At 33.5% G+C, this 23561-nt stretch overlaps 2 protein-coding genes across 6 annotated transcripts; both read left to right on the forward strand.

Moving 5' to 3' along the window:
• Positions 1 to 3655: 3655 nt before the first annotated feature.
• On the forward strand, positions 3656 to 6943 carry LOC105320286 (uncharacterized). Its single transcript, XM_011418158.4, has 4 exons — positions 3656 to 3847; positions 4659 to 4828; positions 5517 to 5609; positions 5969 to 6943. The coding sequence occupies exons 1-4, from the start codon at positions 3721 to 3723 to the stop codon at positions 6269 to 6271; spliced, it is 693 nt and encodes a 230-aa protein (XP_011416460.3). The 5' UTR covers positions 3656 to 3720; the 3' UTR covers positions 6272 to 6943.
• Positions 6944 to 9610: 2667 nt separating this feature from the next.
• On the forward strand, positions 9611 to 23013 carry LOC105320287 (dentin sialophosphoprotein). 5 transcript variants are annotated; one of them, XM_066073987.1, is made up of 6 exons: positions 9611 to 9754; positions 18962 to 20523; positions 20837 to 20955; positions 21249 to 21354; positions 21568 to 21677; positions 21969 to 23013. In XM_066073987.1, exons 1-6 carry the CDS (start codon positions 9672 to 9674, stop codon positions 22080 to 22082), a joined length of 2094 nt encoding a protein of 697 aa, XP_065930059.1. In that variant the 5' UTR covers positions 9611 to 9671; the 3' UTR covers positions 22083 to 23013. The 5 variants fall into 5 exon arrangements, with proteins under 5 accessions (XP_065930059.1, XP_065930061.1, XP_065930058.1 ...); XM_066073989.1 differs by lacking the exon at positions 9611 to 9754 and adding an exon at positions 14958 to 15007; XM_066073986.1 differs by lacking the exon at positions 9611 to 9754 and adding an exon at positions 15122 to 15240.
• The last annotated feature ends 548 nt before the right edge of the window (positions 23014 to 23561 follow it).

Below are 23561 nucleotides of genomic sequence, written 5' to 3' on the forward strand. Positions count from 1 at the left end.
CATAGGTGCTTTTGATGTACCATATAAATTCGCTTCTTGTGTAGCTTTAGTCCGCTTGCCGTTTCTGACATCAAATGTCTTTATTTGTGTTTTCCGTGTAGTACTGAGGACCGGATGAATCAAAGGTTTTGACCGATTATTCTCATCTTTAAATCTTCTTTTTGTTTTCCATTTTTTTCTCGTCAAAATGAACGATTCGTTTACAGACCTAATCGATTCTGTCCTGTATTTATAATCGCGTCTCTTTCTTTCCAGCATCGAGTTGGTTTTGTTGACAGAATATGAATACTTTTCGTCTATTTTAATGCTGTGGCGGTTGGATATGGTTGTCGGATCTCTCCACACAACTATGTATATAATCACTAGAAATAACATTACAGAAAAGCATTTCCAAACAAGATCCATGACCTGCATGAAAAAAAAATAATTAGAGCACTTTAATCTGAAGGGTAACGTCTGTGTCTATGGATTAATTCTTCGCGTTCCTCAGTCCTATTATACATGTACATTTTTATGCGTTTGTATTAATCATAAGGATACTGTGTTCTTCGATCGTAGTTTATTTTCGTAGTTTATAAATACATGTATCTAAAATTACTGGAAATTTTACAATGTTTATATGGAGTTTTGAGCCACGACACATTGATCATTTCAACATTTATGTACTTCGATCACATTACAATAGTCGCGTTTCGAGTTCATCCGGAACGTCCGTTTTTATTTGCTTTTTATCGCACCGATAGTTTACTTGCTGAACATTTTTGACCTGTGATTAAACAACGAATAAAAACGTTGTTCCGGATGAACTCGAAACGCGGCTATTGAGTAAGGGTATTTATTAATATTTCTACAGTAATGGGAATAAACTTTAGATGTTATTTCGACATTATTATAATTATCGAACTTATAAAAGATTATCGTAGAACAGTACTGAGCAAAGGTAAAGTTGAATTTTAAAAAATCTTAATGTTGTTTTTCAAGTACATTATTTTGTCATAGTTAAAGAAGACTCGGTGGTCGTGACCATTTATCGACTGTATTAGTCTTCCTTATAAAAAGAGTTCTACATACAAATATAGGAAAATGCCCAAATTCAAGATTTTAATTTTTTTTTAAGTAGATCTGATAATTAATTTGTTGATCCACAACTGGTATTGTTAATATATAACCAGCTTATATAAGTTGCTATATGTGTGTTTGTATAGCATTGAATTATTTATTTTTGACGTCGTCGTGTTTATAACTGCCGTCAGGTGAGCAGACAAATTACCATAACGCGCTAACACGCGTTATTCAATTTGTCTGCTCACCTGACGGCAGTTATTGACACGACGACTTAAAAAATAAATCATTTAATGCTTATATTTACATTCCCTCACAGATGAAATCAAATATTTACTTAAATAAATCGATATAAATTGCAGATCACGGAGGGAGTAAATTAATAACAGCAAGAACAGTTGTATAAAACCGGTTTAAACTGGTTATCACATAGACTGTTGAGTTTAGATCGACGAGCATGTAAATATAATCCATGAAAAATAACTCTTGAAATTTTGCTTTTAACTATAAAGTCAACTTTTTTGTTGAATAATCATAAAACATGGTGTTTGACAACATTCATGAAATATTTTTTTAACCGATAACAAAGAAATCACTTTTTGAGAACTACTTAAATTCATACGCAGTGATTAGGTGTTGCATTTAGAGGCATTTAAAAAAACAAATTTTAATGGAAAAACACCACAGTAGAATGTAAATATAAGTAATTAAACATCACTACAAAAATGGCTTACCTGAATATGTAGTCGCCACTGCTAACACTGAAATGAACGATTTTGTGTTGCACAAAAGTTTATTTTGTGTTAATCTAATCTTAAACAAACAAGACAAATTTTTGACCTAATATTAAGATTTCTACGTAATAGGCCAATTTTGATATAAATGTTACCCCCTTTAACTATGCAGGCTGAAGTCTCTCGTGTTTCCACGAAATGAGAACAGAAATATAGAGAGTACAAAGATATGCTGTGACAGTTTCAAGAATAATTAAACAATAAAATGCTTTCTTTAGTGATTCATGCGGTATTTGAATTTTTTTTAGTAAAAAATAGTGGGTTTTAAAAGTAGTTTTTCTGCAATTATTGCTACCTTCGTAACCCGCATGAATCATCAAAGAAAGAAATTAATTGTTTATATTTACATCTATCTTCTTGCAATCTGATTAAAATCAGATCTTTGATCCGCTCCGACAAATTCTGATGTCTATTTCGGAGCGTTACAAAGATCTGATTTTAATCAGATTGATCTTCTTGTAACAAATAATAAAATTGATTGTAAAAAGTAAGTAAACTTCCATTTCCATAGAGCTATGAATGAACTATAAGTTTCCGTAAGAAACAGAGGGAATCGTACACATTAGATGTGAATATAAAAACATAAACCCTCTTCTCAAATTCAAAGCAAACAAATCACTTCGTTATTTAAAAAAAAAATTAATTACATTGTACAAACACTGAAACATTATCAATTAAAAAATCATTTTCTGTTTGATGTACACGTAATTATTGCATATTTTTATATTTAATGTATATTGATCTCCCTTTAGTAATATAAATCATTTGTGGATAGCTAATAGGTATATAGCATATTGTTTCGGTTTAGCCTTGTTGGTTTATCCCCAAAATAACGTCATATGTCAATGGGGCAAAACTAAAATTATTGTTTGTTTGGGATTGCCTCCCGCCTAATTGAAATACCCCCCCCCCCCCCCCCCCGCTGATAAGAAAAAAATATAAACAAAAATAAAGAACTTTTTTATTGTTTTTCTTTTCCTTCGTACATATATATCTCTGTTTTTGTTTTGTTTTTTTTTTTGTTTTGTTTTTTTATTTATCATTAGATTTTTTAATCAATTTTACAATGAAGCAAACTTCTAAATTAAAAGAAAATTCCTCACCCTCCCTCCATGGTATGAAAAACCCAAGGCGGCAATTCCAAACTTTTTTTTAAAAGGATGGCCTGATTGTAAAATAATATTAAGATACGATTTTCCATCAGATTTTCTCATCCGAATCGCTTACGACTAATTAAAATCGTACCGTGTGACCAGCTAAGTCGGAAGTCGAAAGCAAAGTCTAGAGTCGATTAGAAATCTGAAATGCGTCCAATTTTCAATCGATGTTTTCATGAGAATCGTGACGCCTTAATGTGACAAAATATCAAAATTATCACATTTTTCAAATTAAAAGTTTGCTAAGTTTAAAATTAGAGAAAAAAAATCTCAATGAAGAGGAAATATTTATTTATTTATATTTATTTATTTTTTTATCAAACCTGATTAAAAAAAACCACAAATATTTTGACGAACGAAATAACAAGTAACGTTGTACAACAAAAATAATTTTAAAAATCTTAATATTTTGCTGATAATTCTTTTTATCGGGGGGGGGGGGGGTATTTCAATTAGGCGGGAGGCATTTCCAAACAAACAGTAATCTTAGCCGCAAACTCAAGAAAATTTCGGAGCAATCAAGAAAGCTATGTGGCGGGAATATGCGAAGGATAACATCCTTGATCCGCACTTGAAGCATTCAATAGAAAAAGAAAGACAACTCAGAATTGAAACTGTTTTTATCAATCAAAGTTATCGTCCATGGTGAATTAAAAGAACCATGTTTCAGCGGCGGCTAGGTAAACCATCTGCACCTTTATGAGTCTATGTACCACAGTGGATTTTCCTCCAGCGATGTACCTCTAAAAAGGATATTGATTTCTTTAAAAGAAAACTACGTATTCTACACAGCTGTCAACATGCACACTATGGAATGTTCACCTGAAGTTTCAGGTAAACCTTGTTTACTTTTAACTGCGACCTAGTTTTGCAAATTATAAACATTTAGCTGTAGATCAGTGATTCAATAAAGCGTAGAAGTCGTCTGCAGTACTCTTAAATTGTCCTCATGTACTTTCTTCCAAAGTCAAAGTTTTAATCGGATGCGCTACGCTGTATTTCCAAGTAATCGAAGTCCTAAAATTACTGCTACATAGAGATGGGGAAACTTGTACTGTATACATAGTTTACATACTGTATGGTTACTGTAGTTGTGTGACAAGGTTAGTTGACATGTGCAATCGTAAATTTCACCCTTTAAAAAAATACCGTTAGTACTACTTGTATGGAACTGTAGCTCCCAGGCCGTCCATCAATTTTTTTTCAGAAAGGGAGCTACAGACCTGCAGCTAACTTCTTATGATCGATGTCTAAATTTTTTAAAGACATTTTGTAAATAAAAGTATAACACTCCTGAAAAACGCAGCTAGTTGAGTTCTATTGCATGAAAAGTGCTTATACGTGTACGTATATGATACATTACCACCCCCCCCCCCCCATTTCTGGTTGTTTTGGACAGCTTTTTACATAATAATTATATGATTACTTCTATGATTAATAAATCTCAATCTTTACAAAAATGACTGAATGGATATTAACTATTCAACAAAGCATTGTTGTACATTTTGCTTGTTTTCCTCATATGTTGCGATAATGTTATCTATTGAGAAAGCATATCGTTGTAAATCTTGAATTTCCCTTTGTTTTCCAGATGTAATCTATTTGACAAAGAATTAATTGTTATACCCTTTCCTTTGTTTTCCAGAGGCCATGCGCAAGAGACGAATCAACTCCCTGCCTCACTACCTCCGGCACTCGCTGGTGGGGGCGGGACTGGCCGTGGTTGGGGTGGGGGTGGGGATCGCTAACTTCGTGGTGGGGGTAGATAACGGACCGTTCCACCTGACGGGCGGTTCCTTCTTTCCGGGAATTCTTGTACGAAAATTTCCAATCTAGTAATTAAAACTAGACTTATACTAGTTATAGTATACTCCTGTACGATAAGTTATACAATCGACATATAAGTCGAACATGAACTAACATGCGACTTGAGTATGGGAGGTTGAATCTGAAAGAATAGAGTCTTTATGTCTATTCGTGCTTGAAATTTAAAGTCACTCTGAAATTACTTTATAGTGGATATTGTTAGATTTAATCAAAAGCGTATCGAGTTGGTTGATTAAAAAGGCTTGCTATATTTTAATTAAATTGTCTAAAGTTTTCTAAACTATGTATTTGACTTTCTTACAAATATAGATTATAGTCCGGGTTTTTTTCTTCAAAATACTAGTATTATGTAAATATTAATTAATACACTATTTAAATTTGAAATTTTTGTCCTTGGTATATATCATTGTCTCCAAAAAAGACATGCACACGTTTTAATATTTTATTCGACAAATATTAAACTTATAAATTAAGTCAACATCATGATTTGCAGTCTTCATGCGATCATAATATTTGTACATGTACAATCGTGGACCATGAGAATGTTTACCTCTTTCTTTTTAAAATAACAAAAAATGCAACAACATAAAAAAACACCAACAAACAAACAAAACCACAACAACAACAAAAAACGTGATAAATTAAACCTTAGTCAGACACTACCATATCCTTTCAGATTGGTATATGCGCCATACTTGGGTATCAACTGTATCAAACCGGAAATGCTCATCAAGGAAGCGGAGAGATCGTCTTCAAGGCAAAATGTTTGGTACTGTACATGTAGTTATATTGCACACATAGTATAAACTTATGTTTTCAAGATATTAATATAGAGATTCATCTCTCGTCTTAACTTGTTAATTTATTGATTTAAACATTTATTATGCAATATATCACATAAATGGACGGGATAGCAGGCATTGCCTATATAAATCCTCTCCGACATACAATTTGTAAAACTTATGATTGTCTTAAAAATAACCTCATAATAGTAATTTGTGATTATAAAATAAAATTCAATTTGTTGTTTGGCACCTACAATCGATATGTCCGTTATTTAGGCCATTCATCATTGTGAATTTCTTAAAGTGGAATCATGACTTTTATGCCCCTTTTTTGTATCGCCAGTTTATTGCTCACTATGTGATGAGCCTCCTGACGGCCATCTTGTCTGTGGCGTTCATTGCTCTACCTATCGTGGGGATCGTTTGGTGTTCCGGGGAAGTCTCGCACTATTACGTCAGAATCAATAGGGTCAATTACAAGAAAAACGTCACGTGTCCTGACAACAAGACGGCGGCCTTAGTTACTGGCGGTTTGGCGGCTGTGGACAGCTTCCTCATCTGTGCGTGGTGCATTTTGGGAACTGTTTTCTTTTGTTGTTTTGTTCGATCGTATGGATTTCAAAGTAGAAGAATAAGATATTTGTGATGTAACATTTATTATACATGACATCAGACAATGGACTGTTCAATTCAACATTGTCTATAGTGTACCGTGCTTTGATTGAAGTGTGTCGTTCTTGATACCATAACATAATTCTTTCTACCTACATCGTGTACATGCAGCTATTTTACTTGTATTCTTGTACATAAGGGTGAGAAGGTGGCAATCTGTTGTAGTAGCGCGAGAGAGAAGTTTGTATCTATAGCTGTTAAAACGAATAGTATACAAGTTACAGTTTGGATTATATGAAAATTTGTCCAAAATGTGTAAATCATACACGCAGATAAACACATGTACGCAGAGAATACACATTTTACATGTATGTACGAGGGTTGTTGGAAAAGTTCGCGGACAGAGTGATTTACGGCAAAATTACTGTGTACTTTGTAGGATGACGTATGTTTTATCAAATGACTACCAATTGAAAATTAGTATGCAAAAAATCATATGATTTTAAAGTTGTTTTCAAAAGATACAGAGATTTTTATTTTGCATGCATTGGATTTACGGAGCACCATTTCATATTTCCACGACGTCAGGTGACGTCAAACTACTGAAAGGTATTTTATAGTGGTCACTCTTTTTTCAATGTGAACACCTTTTAGTTCACACTCTTTTCCTGCCATTAACCCATTTATAAAACGCATGTTCACACCATTATTTGTCAATTTTTTGTATAATGACTTCAAATAAGGGAAATCCATGGGTGCAAGATTCGGGCTGTATGGGTGGTCAGGTAGCTGCAAGAGCTCAAGATATCAGTATTTTCATTTTCAAACCTTCGATTCCAATTGCAATTGTGGTTTTAATTGTAAACCTTTGTCCTATAAAAATAGCAGCATCTAAGAACCTTTTGGTCTCAAGAAGAGATTTTTCTGCTTGCACACAAAATTTAATGATGGCCCAGTGCTCCAAGGTTTCCATTTACGTTGACGTTTTTAATCCTTTTTTTAACGTTGATCGTCCATATTTGGCGATAAAACAGTAAGAAATTCTTCAGTTTAAATAAAACTGTCACAAAATGACCTTCATATGTTATTGTGATCTCATATGAAATATCGTTCATTTTTATTCGCTTAAACTGTAAATTTTCTCAATAAGGAAAAATGCGTACAAAATAGAAAACAATTAAAAACTGACGTGCTCCGTGAAGCATATCTTATCAATATAATTAATCTGTATATTTTTAACGGTGCATTTGAAATAAACAAATCTTAACATATTTCTTAGAAAATACGTCAAGATTAAATGTAAAAAGTTTCGCTGGTATCATGCGAATAGTCCGCTCACAATCGAACTTGTCTTTTAAATTACTATATACGATATCATGTGTAATTAATGATATCTTTCCTTCTCTTTACGACTAAAGTTGTTTAGTATTTTGAGGAGGTTGGATGATCAGCAAATTAAAAATCAGATCCACCTGAAATGTTCGGAAACGATTTGTTAAGCTATAAATCAACATTTAGTAGAAACAAAATTCATATTTTTTATCTATCAGGGCTGGGTTTCACAAAAGTATCATAAGATTTGTCAAAAGTCAGATCTTAAGTTTGTCATAAGATATGACTTATGAAAATCATAATATCTATCACTTGCATTTTACGAAACAATCTTAAGTGTAATAAATCTTAAGATATGTTTATTTCTATCTTTAAACACCCGTTCCCTTCTTAATTGTCTTTTGTTTTGAATCCAAACTTTCAAAGGCAGCCGCCATGTTAAGTTTGGATTTTTATATATGGTTGTCTTAAGATTTAGACGGATCTTATAATCATGAGATATGACAGTTTTGTGAAACAGCAATGATGAAAACTTTTGACAAAGTTTGGTCTTAAGACAGATCTTAGTCATCATAAAATTATTTCGTGAAACGGGCCCCAGATTTTGGTATTTTTTCGATATTTTTTTTATTATCTAGAACTCTTCTTTTAAAGGAGATCAATGCAGTCTTAATATGGCCACTACCATCAAGTCCTCTTAAAAACTTTGCATTTGCTTTGTCATTGTATGGAGAGAGGAAAGAGAAGTGGTAGAAAGAAATAACTTAAAGACAAGCTATAGAGAATCTGAAATAGACTTATTTTAGTTCACACTTTGGAAAGTAATAAAAAACTTGGCAAAATCGATTTTTAAAGTGAAGAGCACGATTTGATTTTTGTAGAAGAAATTGATAATTTTTAATTCTGAAAGCTGGGATATTTTTGACAATTCAGTAGGCTATAGTTATATTTATTTCCGGGCTTCTCTTTTTAATATTTGTATTCTATATAGCGACATAAAAACCATAATAACAGCACCTGGAAACTTATGTTGCAGTTAAATTTTATTTTCTAAATTGTCGTTTCTTTCATTTATAAAGTAAAATATAGTAAAATAATATATAGAATCTATTAATATATAGTTTGAACAGTTAATCAAAGTAATTATTTGTAAAATGAGCCAAAAACACGTCAAAGATTCCAAAACATCCCTAGCTAGCTGAATGTTAAGATGTCCATTTTTGTATGCATAAGATCAGGTTAAATTAAAAAAATGTTCGCGTCTATTTACCATATGATATACAGTAATTAAAACATACATTTTCATTCTTTATTTGCGCAGGACATACATCTTTTATGGCATATAGGTTGTTATACATTACCAAACATGTCAGTCTCATATACATGTAGATATGTGTACGAAACACTATACATGCTATAGGAAAGCTACTATGATACCATGTAATTATAGCAATTAACATATATGTTCATAGTATTTAAAGTATAGAGAAAATCAAATATATAATTTAAAAATTAAATGGGGTAAAGGGGGTCTAAAACATGAATTACAAAAAAACCCAGTGTTTTTAAGCTAGCTAAACTTTTAAGTGTTAACAATACAAAGGAACTCAATAATTTAGGAAAATATTTATCTAACGCTTCCAAAATGAGAGCGCAGCGTTGTACAGTTGTAATAATACTACAGTTTAAGCTACTTATACATTTATGTTCATTCATATCTTAAGATATGTACATGATTATATTGTCTTAATATGTCCACTTACTTACTGCACATTGTACATTTGTGTATAATTTTATGTGTATTATAACTTGTATTCCGATGAGTTGTAAAGCCCAAGGATAATAAATTGAATTGAAATTACAATATGTAACTCGGAAAATACTTTATGATTAGATGCTATACCGGTAGGTGCATTTAAACAGTTTGAACTCTCTCTCTCTCTAGAATTGCGCTTGAAATCAAAATATAAAAAAATGTTTCGGTGTACCAAGCTGAACAATTTATTTTACGTAACTGAAGTTCGCGGTCCAGTCTGATGATTGCGCAATCAAATAACACCAAAGAGTTACCGCTCCTGGATTAGCGCTAATGCATTGTGGGTATGGACGCGAAATTTGAAAGGCTCGTAAAGAAAACAAACATTTCCCGAAAGAAAAACGCGGTCTTCCAGAATGAATTCATACGGTAAGAAACATTTTTATGTCATATATCTATTTTATGTGTTAGTTTTTATCTGAAACCGCCACCAAATGCTCGTAACTTCATTCATTTGAACGTAAACAAAGCGAAAACAAAGAAAGATGCTAATCTGACCACATGTCCATGCTGTCCAAAATCTAAGATTTAATTGGATAATTGGACGATTAAGGAAGTGTTTTATTAAATGTTCATTGGTGAATTTTCGATTCATATTGCGAAATTATTCTCATTTTCATGCGCATTTTGTTGTGGTGAGGTTGGGGATGAATTTTCCTTCAGAAACAGTAGAACATGCCATTATGATCTTCTACAATGGATATGCCTGTCCACTTCTCAAAAGAGAATAGCCTCTGAGATAGTACACTAATTGTAATTAAAAAAAACATTTATAAAATTGGTTACATGTTTAATGTTACAAATGTTTTGTATGTAAAAATTCAACTGAACTGTTAGTTTACTCCACAGGGACAATTTCTTGCCAATGCATCGTTACTACATGTATTTTGTTTTGATAAAATGACATATTTTTATTACATTGTGAACCAAATTGGCTGTCAAGAAATAGTTAGGTTGAAAACCTAGGATTTGAATTTACACTGCATCTTCCTATGAAATTATATAACGTAGAGGGGAGCAGATCAGAGACTTTGGAAGAAGTACATTGTATTTTTTTGGTGTTTTAATTTTATTGAATACCGGTACTAGACTTTGACCCATGCGTGCACGGGTTGACATTGCATATGATATAGGACATTTACAAAATAGATACATCAACACAATGTAATGTTGACATTTACATTATAACCAAACTTTATAATTTCTATCTATTTCTATTTTGCTATTAATTTCACTACACTCTGCATAGTTAGAATAATCTAACTGTGTCTTGGCACAGGCCTTCACCATAGTTAAAATGCCTCTCATTAAAATTAATGAAGATGCAATGAAAATAACAGTCAAATTACTGATGTAAATACCTTTCACCCCAAAATTTAATTCATATTAATGAAGAATCAGGGACTGGAAGAAATCAACACTTTTTCACCAATGTTTTTACTGGCTACAAATTAACACACCATGTTAACATTCGGAACTTTTAGGATTTTTCATATTAAATGCACTGAGTTAGAGTTATCTCCCGTATTTCCTTTGATGAACATAGTATATGACAAATTTTCAATAAAAATTTACACGTATTTGTTATATCGTTTCTGAGTTTATCTATACAAATTTGATATTGCGTAAACATAAACTAAAGAGCCTACCATGATTTAGCGTGAATGTAATGCGCATGATTGTAAAATTTCTAACAGAATTTTCGTTGATTATTAATTAGCAAAGCTTGATGGAGAAAAAATGAAAACAAATTGGTAATCTTGAAGTACCAATGATGCTTAATATATAATACAAAAGACAGTACTCTTCCGATTTCTCGGTATTGAAGCCCCAAAATTCGAGTCTATTATTTTAACATAGTAGTATAGATATCAATAGAATCAGAAGCACATTCTTGCAAATTATAGGTTCTTCTCTTTTTATACGGTATAATGAACTATGTATAGCTGCAATATTGTAGCTCTCTCCCATTGTTTCCTCCTGTAAACTTAAGATATAAAAAATTGAATTATATTTGTCATGCATATTAGAAACAAAAAATGATAAAATCACATGTATAACTACATCTATTAAGACAATTATGTACCCTTTTGAATAAATGAATCTGCAAGTTCCATTTCTAAATTTATAAACACTGTTCATTAAACAGTATGAAATGCAAACTTATTAACTATATTATTAATTAGGGCCCCGCAAGGATTTGCGGGTGCCCTATAGTAATCACTCTGTCCGTCCGTCCTTCTGTCCGTCCGTCTGTCACTCTTCCGTCCACAAATTTCGTGTTTTTTTCTAATAACTTTTTTTATGGTTGCCCAATCAAGTTCAAATTTGGTATGGTAGTTCAGTAGGCAAAAATACATATTTTGATGCTAAGTTTGGTTCTCTATGTCTTCTGGTTTGGAGCTGGGGTGGTGGGGTAGATTCCTAACTATGCATAAGAATGAATGGGCAAAGAGAGATAACTGCTGAGAATGAATGGGCAAAGAGAGATAACTGCTGAGAATGTTACCATTGTATACATTGAAGGCTGTGCAATATTTGTCCTTTGGGATTAATTAACCTTCCACACTATTTTATTTTTCAATTATTTATTTTATTTTTTTCTGCCTTAATGCTGTTAATTTTTACAGGTAATCAGATAATAACCCCATTCTGTCATTTCTGAAAAAAAAATCTTAATTGTAAATTTAGAAGAAAAGGATGAGAGAGCAGAACAATTAATCCCCTGGGATTAATTATCTTGCCTGCTGCAGAAAATTTAGAGGCTTATCTTTATCTGTCATATCGAGATTAATGAACACCTTTTTCTGCACTGATGTTTGTTTTGAAGCAAATTAAACTCTCATTCCATGAGCTGCACCCTAATATTTTTACCCCTCAGTTTAAAGGATGGTATTTGATAAAGAATATATTTCATTCTAGTCCAAATACTTATATTCTGTAAAATAAAAAAAAATATATGAATTACAATAAATTAAAAAAAATTTTTTTTATTAGATATCAGTTTTTTGATTCTTTTTTTTTTTTTATTTTTAATGGATGTTTTGGTGTCGTTGTTTTTGGTTGATATGTTTGTATTAAAGGAAACTTAAGAATAGTACCTGAAAATGTTCCTTCTGTAAGCCCTGATTAAATTCAATAAATGGATGAGAGCAGGATAATTAATCCCCTGAGATTAATTATCTTGCCTGTTTCAGAAAATCTAAGGTCTGTCTATATCTGTTATATGTATTACCGTACACATATGTATGCAAGTGGTTTGTTTGAAGTTGAGGCAAAGCCTAGGTATCAATTCTTTGTTTTTCTAACAAATTTTATTTCATCCCATGTTAACCTCCTTTATCCCATGGATATGACTCATTGGATATTTTTTGGATATCCCACAGTTGTGACTTTACAACAGGATTTGTGTAGGCATAATGAAGTAAAATAATGTGGAGTTTAATAAACAGTGTAAACATTGATTGTGGTGTATAAAACATGGGATAAATAGAATCTCATATGATTTGTAGTATAATATGATTTTTATCCAACTTGTGTGTTTTATCCCCTCACTAAGGCTCAAGAAAAAAACACTTTAATTGTTGGATGAAAATCATATCCAACTACAAATCACAAGATCCTATGTATTGCAGTTCTTTACATCTTATGCTGGGCATTTATTTCTCATCATTGTTAATATAAAGAGGATGGAATTCAACGTTTTTTTCACTTCTCTATATTAATTGTCATAGCGGGGCCCTTCCTGACTGGTCAGTTTTCTAGTTTATGTAGATAATCAAATTCTTTCTAAATCTAGAACAATATATATAGAGAATAACATGTTTTATACACACAGAGAAGCCATTTGACTTTGCATTGACCTCCGGCCATTCTATTTCACAGAGAATATGGACATTGGTGAATTGTCTTTATGCTTGTTAGAAAAATAATTCATTTCGACCATGACATAAAAACTATTTTATGTAATATTTACATTTGTAAATATGTTTCCTAATATAAGCCTACAGAATAGCTAAAATGTTAATTCTGTGTAAACTTTTCATGACACCTCAATTATCAATTATCATATAAACATAAATTCTAGGTAGGTAATTGTAACAATTCTGAATAATTTGCCTTCTTCAAATGTAAATATAAGTAATAAACAGCAATGTAAAAAAGTTCAGTGATATTGACATGGTTTGTACGTGATCAAATCCTCTGGGAAGCCCTTCGAGCTTTACACGATTTGATTATGACCAACGAAGTTCATTTAACCATTTCAGTACATGTAATAATAGTGATGTGCACTGTGTACTTTCAATTCTAAACAAAACAATGATACATGGCCAGTCATAAATTGTTATACATGGCATAAACAAACATTATAAATTGTAAGAACATATGTTCAAACCATTCATATTTTTATGCAATATAATATGTTCAAATAAAAAATAAAAGGGATTTGTTCCCTACAAAAAAAAAATTGTCATTACCCACACAATGAAGTACATGTACTTAGCATGATTTAATTTGAAAACTATATCCCTCGCATAGAAGTGATATTATTTACAGGAACAGAAGCTAAGTCTGTAAGTTGGTTGACAATACACGGGGGTGTTTCTTGGGAGACAGGTTTGGTAGGGTGACAGGTGCATCGCGTACCTTAGGTATTGGGTGTATACCACAGGTAGTGGGTGTATACATCAGGTAGTTGCTGTATACTATGGGTAGCTATTGGGTGTACCCCACAAAGGTGTGATAGATTTTCTTTACTTTTTGACAGCTACCTCAGAATTGAACACCAACAAAATTTGACTTGCTAAATAAAGATAAAATGCCAATGAATCAAAACTAAATTAGATGCTTTAATTCATGAAAAAACACAATGCATTACCAAAATCTACAAATTATTTCAAAAGACATTTATCATGACCCATTTACCAATACACAACACAGAAACCAAATATTAAAAAAAAATATTCATAAACAAAAAGACTTTACATATCCCTCTTCTCCAACATTTCCAAAAATAATTTATTATGTATCACATTAACATCATGGTCCAAAATCTACAAGTAAAAATAAAAAAGTTTTAAATAGGACAATTTGTTATACTGGATTACAATTAAAACATAAATTTTGTCAGTATTAATCTTTAAAACAATTTTTCATTTCATTTGAATTTCGTTAGAGAGTAAAGTGTGACATTTAAAGAGAAAAGTATTTATAATGCTAACAAAAATTTATAATATGTTATAAATAAAGAGATTAAAATATTTTTTGTATTGTGTTGAATTTCCCCCATTTTTTTCCCACAGTAGTTCACAATGGGTGTATCTGGGGATTAACTGGGGTGCCAACAACACTAATTACTAAAACAACACTTCTCTTTACTGTTAATTCTGGGTATACACTGCCTGATTGGTCCTATTTAACCTTACAAGGGTCAAATTGCTAAATGCCTGTCTCTGATTGGTCCAATTTGATTAGGGTTTATTATCCATGTGTCAACCCTATGCTCTGTGTGATTAGGAGCTGTTAATTGATTAATTATTCTGAAGTGTCAAGAAGTGTGGGATTGTGTTTTAATTAGCTGTTAATTATGAAGTTTCTACAAGACAGACTGCCAATGTTTATGTAAGTCTATATTGTTAGTTTTAGACCTAACCAACTTAGCACTGCTAACTGAATAGTACTTCTGATGGTGTTTAGATATTATATATATGAAATCTTGACATCATTTGTTCACACAAAACATTTGCAAAAATGGATGATCAACTGAAATGCAATAGTCATACAAAAAAGAAAAAGAAATTGTTAAGTCTGGAGGTTTTTGAGGGAGAGGGTGAGAAAAAGAAGACTTCTGTTAGGTAATAAAGATTTAATTTGTTTGAAATGATAATGCATGCATCAAAATTTTATTGTATTCATTTTCAAGAGCCATATGATTCATAGGTTATCGATCTTAATTTCAACCTTCATATATAACCATCATGATAATATTACATTATTTTGATTTATTTGACATTTTAGGAATCTAGTCTATTTAAAAGCATTATACTCTCAATTTTGATTTATTTGACATTTTAGGAATCTAGTCTATTTAAAAGCATTATACTCTCAATTTAAAAATGTGTCTATGAAGAAGAAAAAAAATGATTTTAAAGGAAATTAATACTAAAGAAAATAATATAATTTACACAGAAGTCCAAATCTTTTTCAATCTGAAATTTTTATTTACTAAAATTCTTATTTCCAATTTGACCATGGATTGATCTTGATGTAGGACAAGCACATTGTGGTTTTTCTTTACTGAGAAACTAAGACAAGTCTCTATATTCTGTTACTATGCCTGTCAATATTTGTTAATTATCTACTGCATTGAAACATTGATATTTATGAATAGAACAACATTTTTCTAATTGCTTGAGATGGTGTAGTTTGAACACAATATATTTTATAATCATATATACAAATGGTTAGAACACAAGTTCTTGCAACCTACTAAGTTCTTACCATATATGTTAATATAAATATAAAGTGTACTGTGTAGTGTAATCCTTTCACCAAGTTTCTTGTTTAAACAATATTTTATTATGTAAAAAAATATCACATAATAGGATTGGGCAGCAGGCAATCTGCCTATTTGAGCCCTACTTCACCAAGTTTCACTAGACAGTTGATTCTGCACATCATCACATGTTTTGTCTATCCTTATGTGTTGATATGTTTCACTTAAATCTAATGTATATAAGAAATTTACCCAATGTACAATTTCATTATACATTTAAGAGTACAATTCAATTTACACATCCTACTAAGTCTTGGTTATTTCACCATGTTTTGATTGACAAGAATTTTATTTATCAAAAAAGTCATCACATTATCATCAAGTGTTAGAGTTACCTCCCAATTTAGTTTGATTTGGTTGAAAAGGGGGGGGGGGGCTAAAGACAAAAAAAGTTGAAGGGAAAGAAAAGTTGATTAATTTAAGATATTACAATTTATAATTTTCTAAAAGGTTATTATCACATTACTACATGTACCGCCTTTGAAAATTAACAATATGCTACCAACTGTAAGAGTTTCCCCACTTAACTTTCAAATTGGTCGTAACTTGTTTACTGAAAAGGAGGAAAGGGCTGGGGTATGCTGAAGGACATACTCATGTGGATATTTAAGACATTTTCTTGTCATATGCATGTTTATTGATAGAATTAAGTTTTATACATGTGCAAAATATTTGTTTAGTTTGAGTTCTAGGTGAAGCAAAAAAAAATGTTTGTGATAATTGATGAACATTAAGTATGAAGGGATCTAGTTATATCTTTTTGTTTATTTAAATGATATTGTACTGGTGATCAAATTAAGTTGTAGATAAAACTCTTTAGAAATGTTGAAAATTCCCTTATATATGTGTTGAAACATCATGAGTACTCAATGACGATAATATATCATAAACAATAAGTGCTCTTAAGAAAATACAAACAAAATACAACAAGGGACGCGCTTAGTATTATTTATTGATGTAAGTATGATCAAGGGATACTAAACAACTCACTTAATATAGAAGGACAATGCTCACTAAAATCATGTACATGATATAAGTTCAGATATATAGATTCCCACACCAATAGTACCCCCTCCCCCAGGGGGTCTTACAGGGGCTGATGGACCCCCCACAGAGTCCCCTCAGTCTCCGGTCTCCCACAGCCAGTGATCTGCTCCTGAGCACTGTATGTCAGATTTGATGACTGTTAGATATAAGCGTGGACCCTCTGTCCTAGTCAACAGATGGCTCAATTAGTGCTCTATAATCAGTGCTGGATTTATTTATGTGTGGACTTTCTCATTCTCCTTCTGTTGCTTTTATGACTTTTGATAAGGACTTTATCACATCAAGGTAAAGGATTTATCTATTTCATGCATGATCATGAAGTATGTTATTAGTATGTGTTTATTACAACAATTTGCAGACAATATTTGAAGAATATGTATAACTTACATGTGTCTGTTTGTTATACTGTACATACAGCACTGTCTTATTCTGCTAGATGCAGATCATTAATGTAATATTTAGAATATGTTCACTACTGCAATAATTGTCACTTTTTAAAACCTATATCAAGCAAGCGAACATTTTTTTTAACATCAATTAAACAATGGATGAATAAGCGGAGAATTTTTCTCGTGTAAATAACTCAAAACAATAGAAATAACAACAAAATTTTGATCAACAATTATATAAAAACATTCTCAGTATGCTGGTATTCAGAACAGTGATTGATTTGTGTGTTTCAATAGCTCTTTACTTAAACATACTAGATCTTCCCAATAATGTAAACTGAATTTCAAAATAGGTTTTAGTAATATGATCAAAGTAAAAGTACAATTTTATGCAATTTAACTTATAGTTTTCATAAATCCAATTTCAAAATGGAGTAAGCTCAGAACGTGACCTTATTGAGAATGTTGCTTGTAATCAACTGATATTCATATACTTATATACTATTTTGTAAAGAAAATTTTAAATCAAGATTTAGAATAATTGAAATAGCAGTAACCAAATCATAAATACTGGAGGGCATTCCGTCCTGTTCCAAACAAACAGGTGATTTGTATGGGTGTCACGTAAATTAGAGCCTCAAACTCAAATCTACATCCATGCATGTTTCCCCAGGCTAAACATGTAATTTTGTCAGAAAGCGTTTAAAGTTGTTTGAATCACCTGCTATGTTTTGAATGACAAAAGAAATTGTGGAAAAATGAACAGTGACTGTAAGTTAAAACAAAAAACTATATATCTTACAAAAATGGAGTTTGATATTTTCATTGATGAGAAAGAGATTTATCATTGAATAGGTACATGTATTCCTTAGTAGGGAGAAGTAATCAATTTTATAGAAATCAGCGAACAAATTATATGTTCTTTAAAAAAATATTGGCATTAGGGATTTACAGTTGAGAGACTAACAGATGTTAGAAAAGAAAACAGATTATTAGATTACCAAAAAAAACAATAAGCAATGAAAGGGGATGAAGACAATGGGACAGGAAGAGTGTATAATGGAGGGTGTGACTGTGTGTAGACAGGGCTTTGTATGTGGAGTAGTCTGTGATTATTAGATCCATTCTGTTCAGTAGGAAATCTTGGCTGGTCAGTATAAAACCAGCCTGGAGCTATCCGGCTATCAGTGGGACCATCTCTCTCTCCATTATCTGATTAAGACATGATAAAATGTAACAACAACACCGGCATTAACTACAAAGGGCCTCAGTCGAAATGTAAACAAATTTATGTCAAAGCCCTACGTGTTAGTGATGAAAGTGGAGTGTACTAATACATGTAGTCTTTTAGATACTTAGAGTATCACTATTTACAGCATTTATTAAGTCCTGGGTATTTCTCTGTCCCTGGTTTGGATGATTTTTATAAGGTTTGGAAATAGTCCTCAATATATTTAACAAAAAATTTGTTGTGATAAATTCAACAAAAAAATTGATGTGATTTTTATTCCTTGAAGGATTCGGTACATGGTAAGTTGTGTCCTAAATAACCTAAGTAGTTAACCTGTTGACTTTTGATTTTAGAACCGAGGAGTGCAAGCCAATGAAGTCTGATGACCCAGAAGCCCTCTCCGCGACAGAGGTCCGCAAGATGAAGAAGCTCTCCAAGCGCCGGACCCTGCTCTTCATTCCAAGCTTCCGGAAGAAGTCGATCAAGTTGTTCCGCGAGGACAGTGCACAGCCCGATACCAGTAAACTTCCCAAGGACTCGGACTCTGGGCGTGACAGTGATTCGGTGATCAGTGGGGACTCCAAAACGGACAGTTTATCCATCCGTAGCAGCCTGTCGTCGCTGGACAGTGGAATCGGGTCAACGTCTAACTCCTCCTCCAGTCTGATGTCTCGCGCTCTGACCGACATTCCAGATGTCATCTGTGAGGAGTCCAGGGGCCGTGCACCAATCGCTTCACCGGAAGACGACTCCATGCTAGAAGATCCGAGCCGTGACTCTCGAGTGGACAGTCCTACAGATGTGACAAATGGTGAGATTTCCAGGGAGGATAACTCTGCGTCTTCTTTCCATACTTTGAGTGACTCCTGCAGCTGTGACTCGTGTGATGATTCGTGCAGTGATTCGGACGACAGTGTGCATGCGGACGATTCTTCGGACTCTGACTCTGACCTTGGATCCACCATCCGGACCATCACTCCCATCTCCCAGCGCAGTTCTTCCACGGACTCAGACAGTGACATTGATGAGTGCTCTAGTTTCTTAAGGCAGGACAAGTGCTTCCTTCCCCCAGCTTCTTTGAAGTCCAGGAACTCAATTGTACATACAAATTCTGTAAATAGAGGAAATCGTATCAAGACAAACGGTAGTGTAATCAAGAAGGACTCTCGGCAGCAACTGGTGACCCCCCTCCCAACCTACGCCCGCAGCCATCATGCCAAGTTCTTGCCAACAGTTCACAACTCGTCCAAGATCGTATCCAACACCAGCAGTGCTTTCAAATCCTTCAACTCTTCCAACGACTCATTGGTGGACTCTGTGAGTTCCAGTGGTACTGTGACATCATGTGGATCCATCCAGAGGAACCGGATTTCGTACTGTGAACCAGACATTATTCCCAAGAGTGAGACCAGACTTCATCGCAGCGAGAGTGATAGGAGACACCGACAGAAACTTCGCAGTCCCATCCTCCAGGTGCGCAACAAGAGCCTAAACCGAGAGGTGCTGGAAGACGCAACAGTGAAGATGGTCCCGGATCTTCCACCAGACTCCTCCAAGTCCCTGGAAGATGTACAGCAGTCCATGCAGAACACCGCCTACTGGGTCAGCAACAGTCGCTACAGCAGCCAACCAGATGACAGCGCGGCCTTCATCAAGGACAAGCCAGACATCAGTGAGCAGGAACTGTGTAAGGAGATCATTGGGATCTACTTCAGCGAGATGGACAGCGACAGCTCTCTCTCCTCCTCCTGCCTGGAAAACTCCCTGGATGGCGAAGATTCCACTTCCTCCTCATCCAGCTCTGGGGATTCAACGTGTCTTCCTCGTACACTGGAGACGAATCTGGACGACTTCTCTACGGCTGTTTACATCCCTGCCAAAGCTTCAGAGGCCCACACCCGCAAAATCAGCAGTGGTAAGTTATACTGTAGTGTAAACTAGGAGCACTGTAATGCTCAAAACGTTTGTAAAATGGTAGAATTCAGCAGGTGATACAATATTCAGAATTTGGATGCAGGGATTTTCTGTCTCACCAACAGTGTTAAACTTTTGAGATTTATTTATACAACAGCTCATAAATTTTTTTCAAGTTTTGATCAACCATCCTATAATTCCCAATTGTAAGGACCTGAGCCTCATTCCAAAAAATCCTAGGGATGGTTGCTTAATCCATTTCTATTATGATATGATTATTTCAATATGATTATAATTGTGTTTTTTGTTTACAGCTAAGGTGACCAAGACTGTATCCACTGTAAAGAGCAGATCCGACCCCCGCAGAGCGGCCATGACCAACAGTCAGAAGGGAGGCGGAATGTGCTGTAAGGACAAACCCGTCCCCAAACTGGTAAGTCACCCAGGGGCTTACAAACAAGACATGTATAAAACGTATTTGGTATCTGACCACTAGGCTTGCAATAAGAAGCTAAAAGTAATTCAATGCGCAACCCTTGCCACTACAAAGATATATAATGGCAAAAAAAAACCAAAATTGTTTGGAATTATTTTAAGAGTCTTTTCAAACAACTAATTTATTAATTAACTCCAAAAAAATATGTGGACTGGTGTTTGATATTTTATTATAATTTGATATTAATTATAATGAGCATATTTTTAAGTTTTCTCTTTTTTTCCTTATAGTCTGAGCATGAGGTGGACACCATTACAAAGCTACACACCATCTGTAATGGACAGCGAGTGGTGCAGTACCTTAACATGGCAGAGTCTCCCATGGTCCACTTTCCTCGTAAGTATACACAATACAAATAAGTAAAGTCAGAAATATATGTATTCTAAAACAATATTAATATAATCATAACTATAAGTATTATATCACTGATAATGTAGAAATCACTCTGAGAAGTAATGAATATCTACATGTCAAGAACAGTTAACACATTGTTCATGTATAAACAGTGTGAACAAAGAGTTGACCTTTGTGTGTTTGTGATTTTTCCAGCTCCAAAGCGCGCCAGTCGGATCATCTGGAACCCGGATCTGGAGGACGACTCCCTGAACCCCCACTCCCCCCGCCACACCCCCACCAAGCCCCGTTCTGTGCTCAGACAGGTAACCACCTCCATATTAACCATATAGCTATATAGTGTAAAACTGTATGCGTCTGACACATCTACTGAAATCATCATTCTCAAAAAGTATGAGAAAAAATAGATACAATCGCTATTTTGTACCGATAGGTGATGTGTACATATAAATACTGTAAACTCTTTGAATGGGTCACAGTAACTCAAATATATGATTTTTATGTACCAATTCAAGATATTATAATTAAAAATGTGTATCTTCTAAACAGATTTCCTTTATAATACATGTTTTAATGGTGTATGTTTTGTTTTACAGAGACCCGAGGACTTTACCTTTCCTTTCGTTGAGGACAAGCCCTCCCCCATTGTCATCACCCGAGTCAGGAGGAGCAAGTCCATGTCCCGGGCCTCAAAGGAGTGGCCATGGTAACAAGCTACCCAGGGTGTGGAAGTTGTCAGAGAGAGACTTTATTGTCGCTAGTGTAGGAATCTCGCCAACCGTATTGATAAATATTTGGTGAAGTCTGAAGAATTCAGAGGACATTTTACTACCAGGGTATTAATTTGTGCCAATTCAGTGACCGCCTTTTATGGCTCGGGAAATGTTTGTTTTCGTTTATCGTGTACTCTTCGAGAAGGAAATGAAATCGCGAAAGGACTGGACATGTGTGAAATAAAATGCTCCAAGAAATGACTTTGTTATATGGTTTTTGCTTGTTTTTATTTTTTTATCCATTTTATATCTGTATGTTTGCAATGTGTTGCAAAATTTTATCCAATGTATGGTGAACATTTGTGTTTTATTTTTGTTGTTTTTATTGAACGCACATTGCTTTTAATGATCACGAATTGTGTCAGTTTTGTGTGAAAATTGAGAAATCGGAATAAGTTTGTCATTTTTAATACAGATTGAGTCTTTGTAAGCTGTGTGAATATGTGGAGTTATTAGAAAGTCAATTTTTTATTCATGACAGGTTTCATTTGATGAAGTAGTATAGGCAGATAGTTGTATAGTTTAGGTGTGTTTATTTTGTAGTGATGTAGCCCCTGTTTATTTGTACTCTCTATTATAATGACTCAGTATCTCTCAGCCCCAGTATTTTGTCATCCCCTTGCCTTGATGGATTGTAATGTCTCAGGTTTACTCACACATTCTCTATTGTGAGACTTTTTACAGCAATGTTGTGCAATATATTTATTTTCTAACCCTGACTCAGATCTCCTGTGTGGACATACTAACCTCCCCCTCCACTGTAACATAACTCAGTATTTATTACTTCTAGTTAAGATCAAACCTAGTCTATTTGTACATAAAACAATCAAGTCAACATTTGTAAATAAACCAATCATGCAAACAGTCATTTTGTGTTTGATTTTGTGGTTGATTACCAAAGAGAACTGAAGAAGGAAAATATTGCCATTAGATTGTGAATGATATTGACAAAAGCAGTGATCAGTTTAAGGATAAAAAAGGTTGGGCAGTTTTACAATAGTTATCAAAATGTAAAGACCTCTATCAATTGATAGGTATGATATATTAACTGATACATAGACTATTAACCTATTCACCTGTTTTATTTAATGTAAGATCTGTTAAGGCACAAAATACAAATTCAAATTCTATAAATTACATTGTTGAATCTTTTTTGCTTTATTATTTAATATATAAATCGAAAAAATTGAGAAGAAATAAAGGAATTCCTCATAGGAATTACGAGCAATAAAATTCGTCTACGTTTGATCTATTCGAAATTTCACCCGGCATTTTATATAAATGTTTTAAATTATTGTAAGTATTTATCTTTTTTTCACTCTCAATATTTCATTTGTTTTTGTAATCCTGGGCATGAATATCAGGCACGTAGCATCGTTTTTGAAAGTGGGGGGGGTGGGGGGGGGGGGCCAGACT

The sequence above is a fragment of the Magallana gigas genome, chromosome 10, assembly GCF_963853765.1.
Source record: "Magallana gigas chromosome 10, xbMagGiga1.1, whole genome shotgun sequence".
NCBI lineage: Eukaryota > Metazoa > Mollusca > Bivalvia > Ostreida > Ostreidae > Magallana > Magallana gigas.

Bases quoted from the DNA above. Each gene is read 5' to 3' on its own strand.
- LOC105320286 (XM_011418158.4), top strand. From the start codon at position 3,721: ATGTACCACAGTGGATTTTCCTCCAGCGATGTACCTCTAAAAAGGATA. The intron at 4,829-5,516 runs GTACGAAAATTT...ATATCCTTTCAG, and splicing joins CCTTCTTTCCGGGAATTCTT to ATTGGTATATGCGCCATACT. The intron at 5,610-5,968 runs GTACTGTACATG...TTGTATCGCCAG, and splicing joins TCTTCAAGGCAAAATGTTTG to TTTATTGCTCACTATGTGAT.
- LOC105320287 (XM_066073986.1), top strand. From the start codon at position 15,137: ATGGATGATCAACTGAAATGCAATAGTCATACAAAAAAGAAAAAGAAA. The intron at 20,524-20,836 runs GTAAGTTATACT...TTTTGTTTACAG, and splicing joins CACCCGCAAAATCAGCAGTG to CTAAGGTGACCAAGACTGTA. The intron at 20,956-21,248 runs GTAAGTCACCCA...TTTTCCTTATAG, and splicing joins ACAAACCCGTCCCCAAACTG to TCTGAGCATGAGGTGGACAC.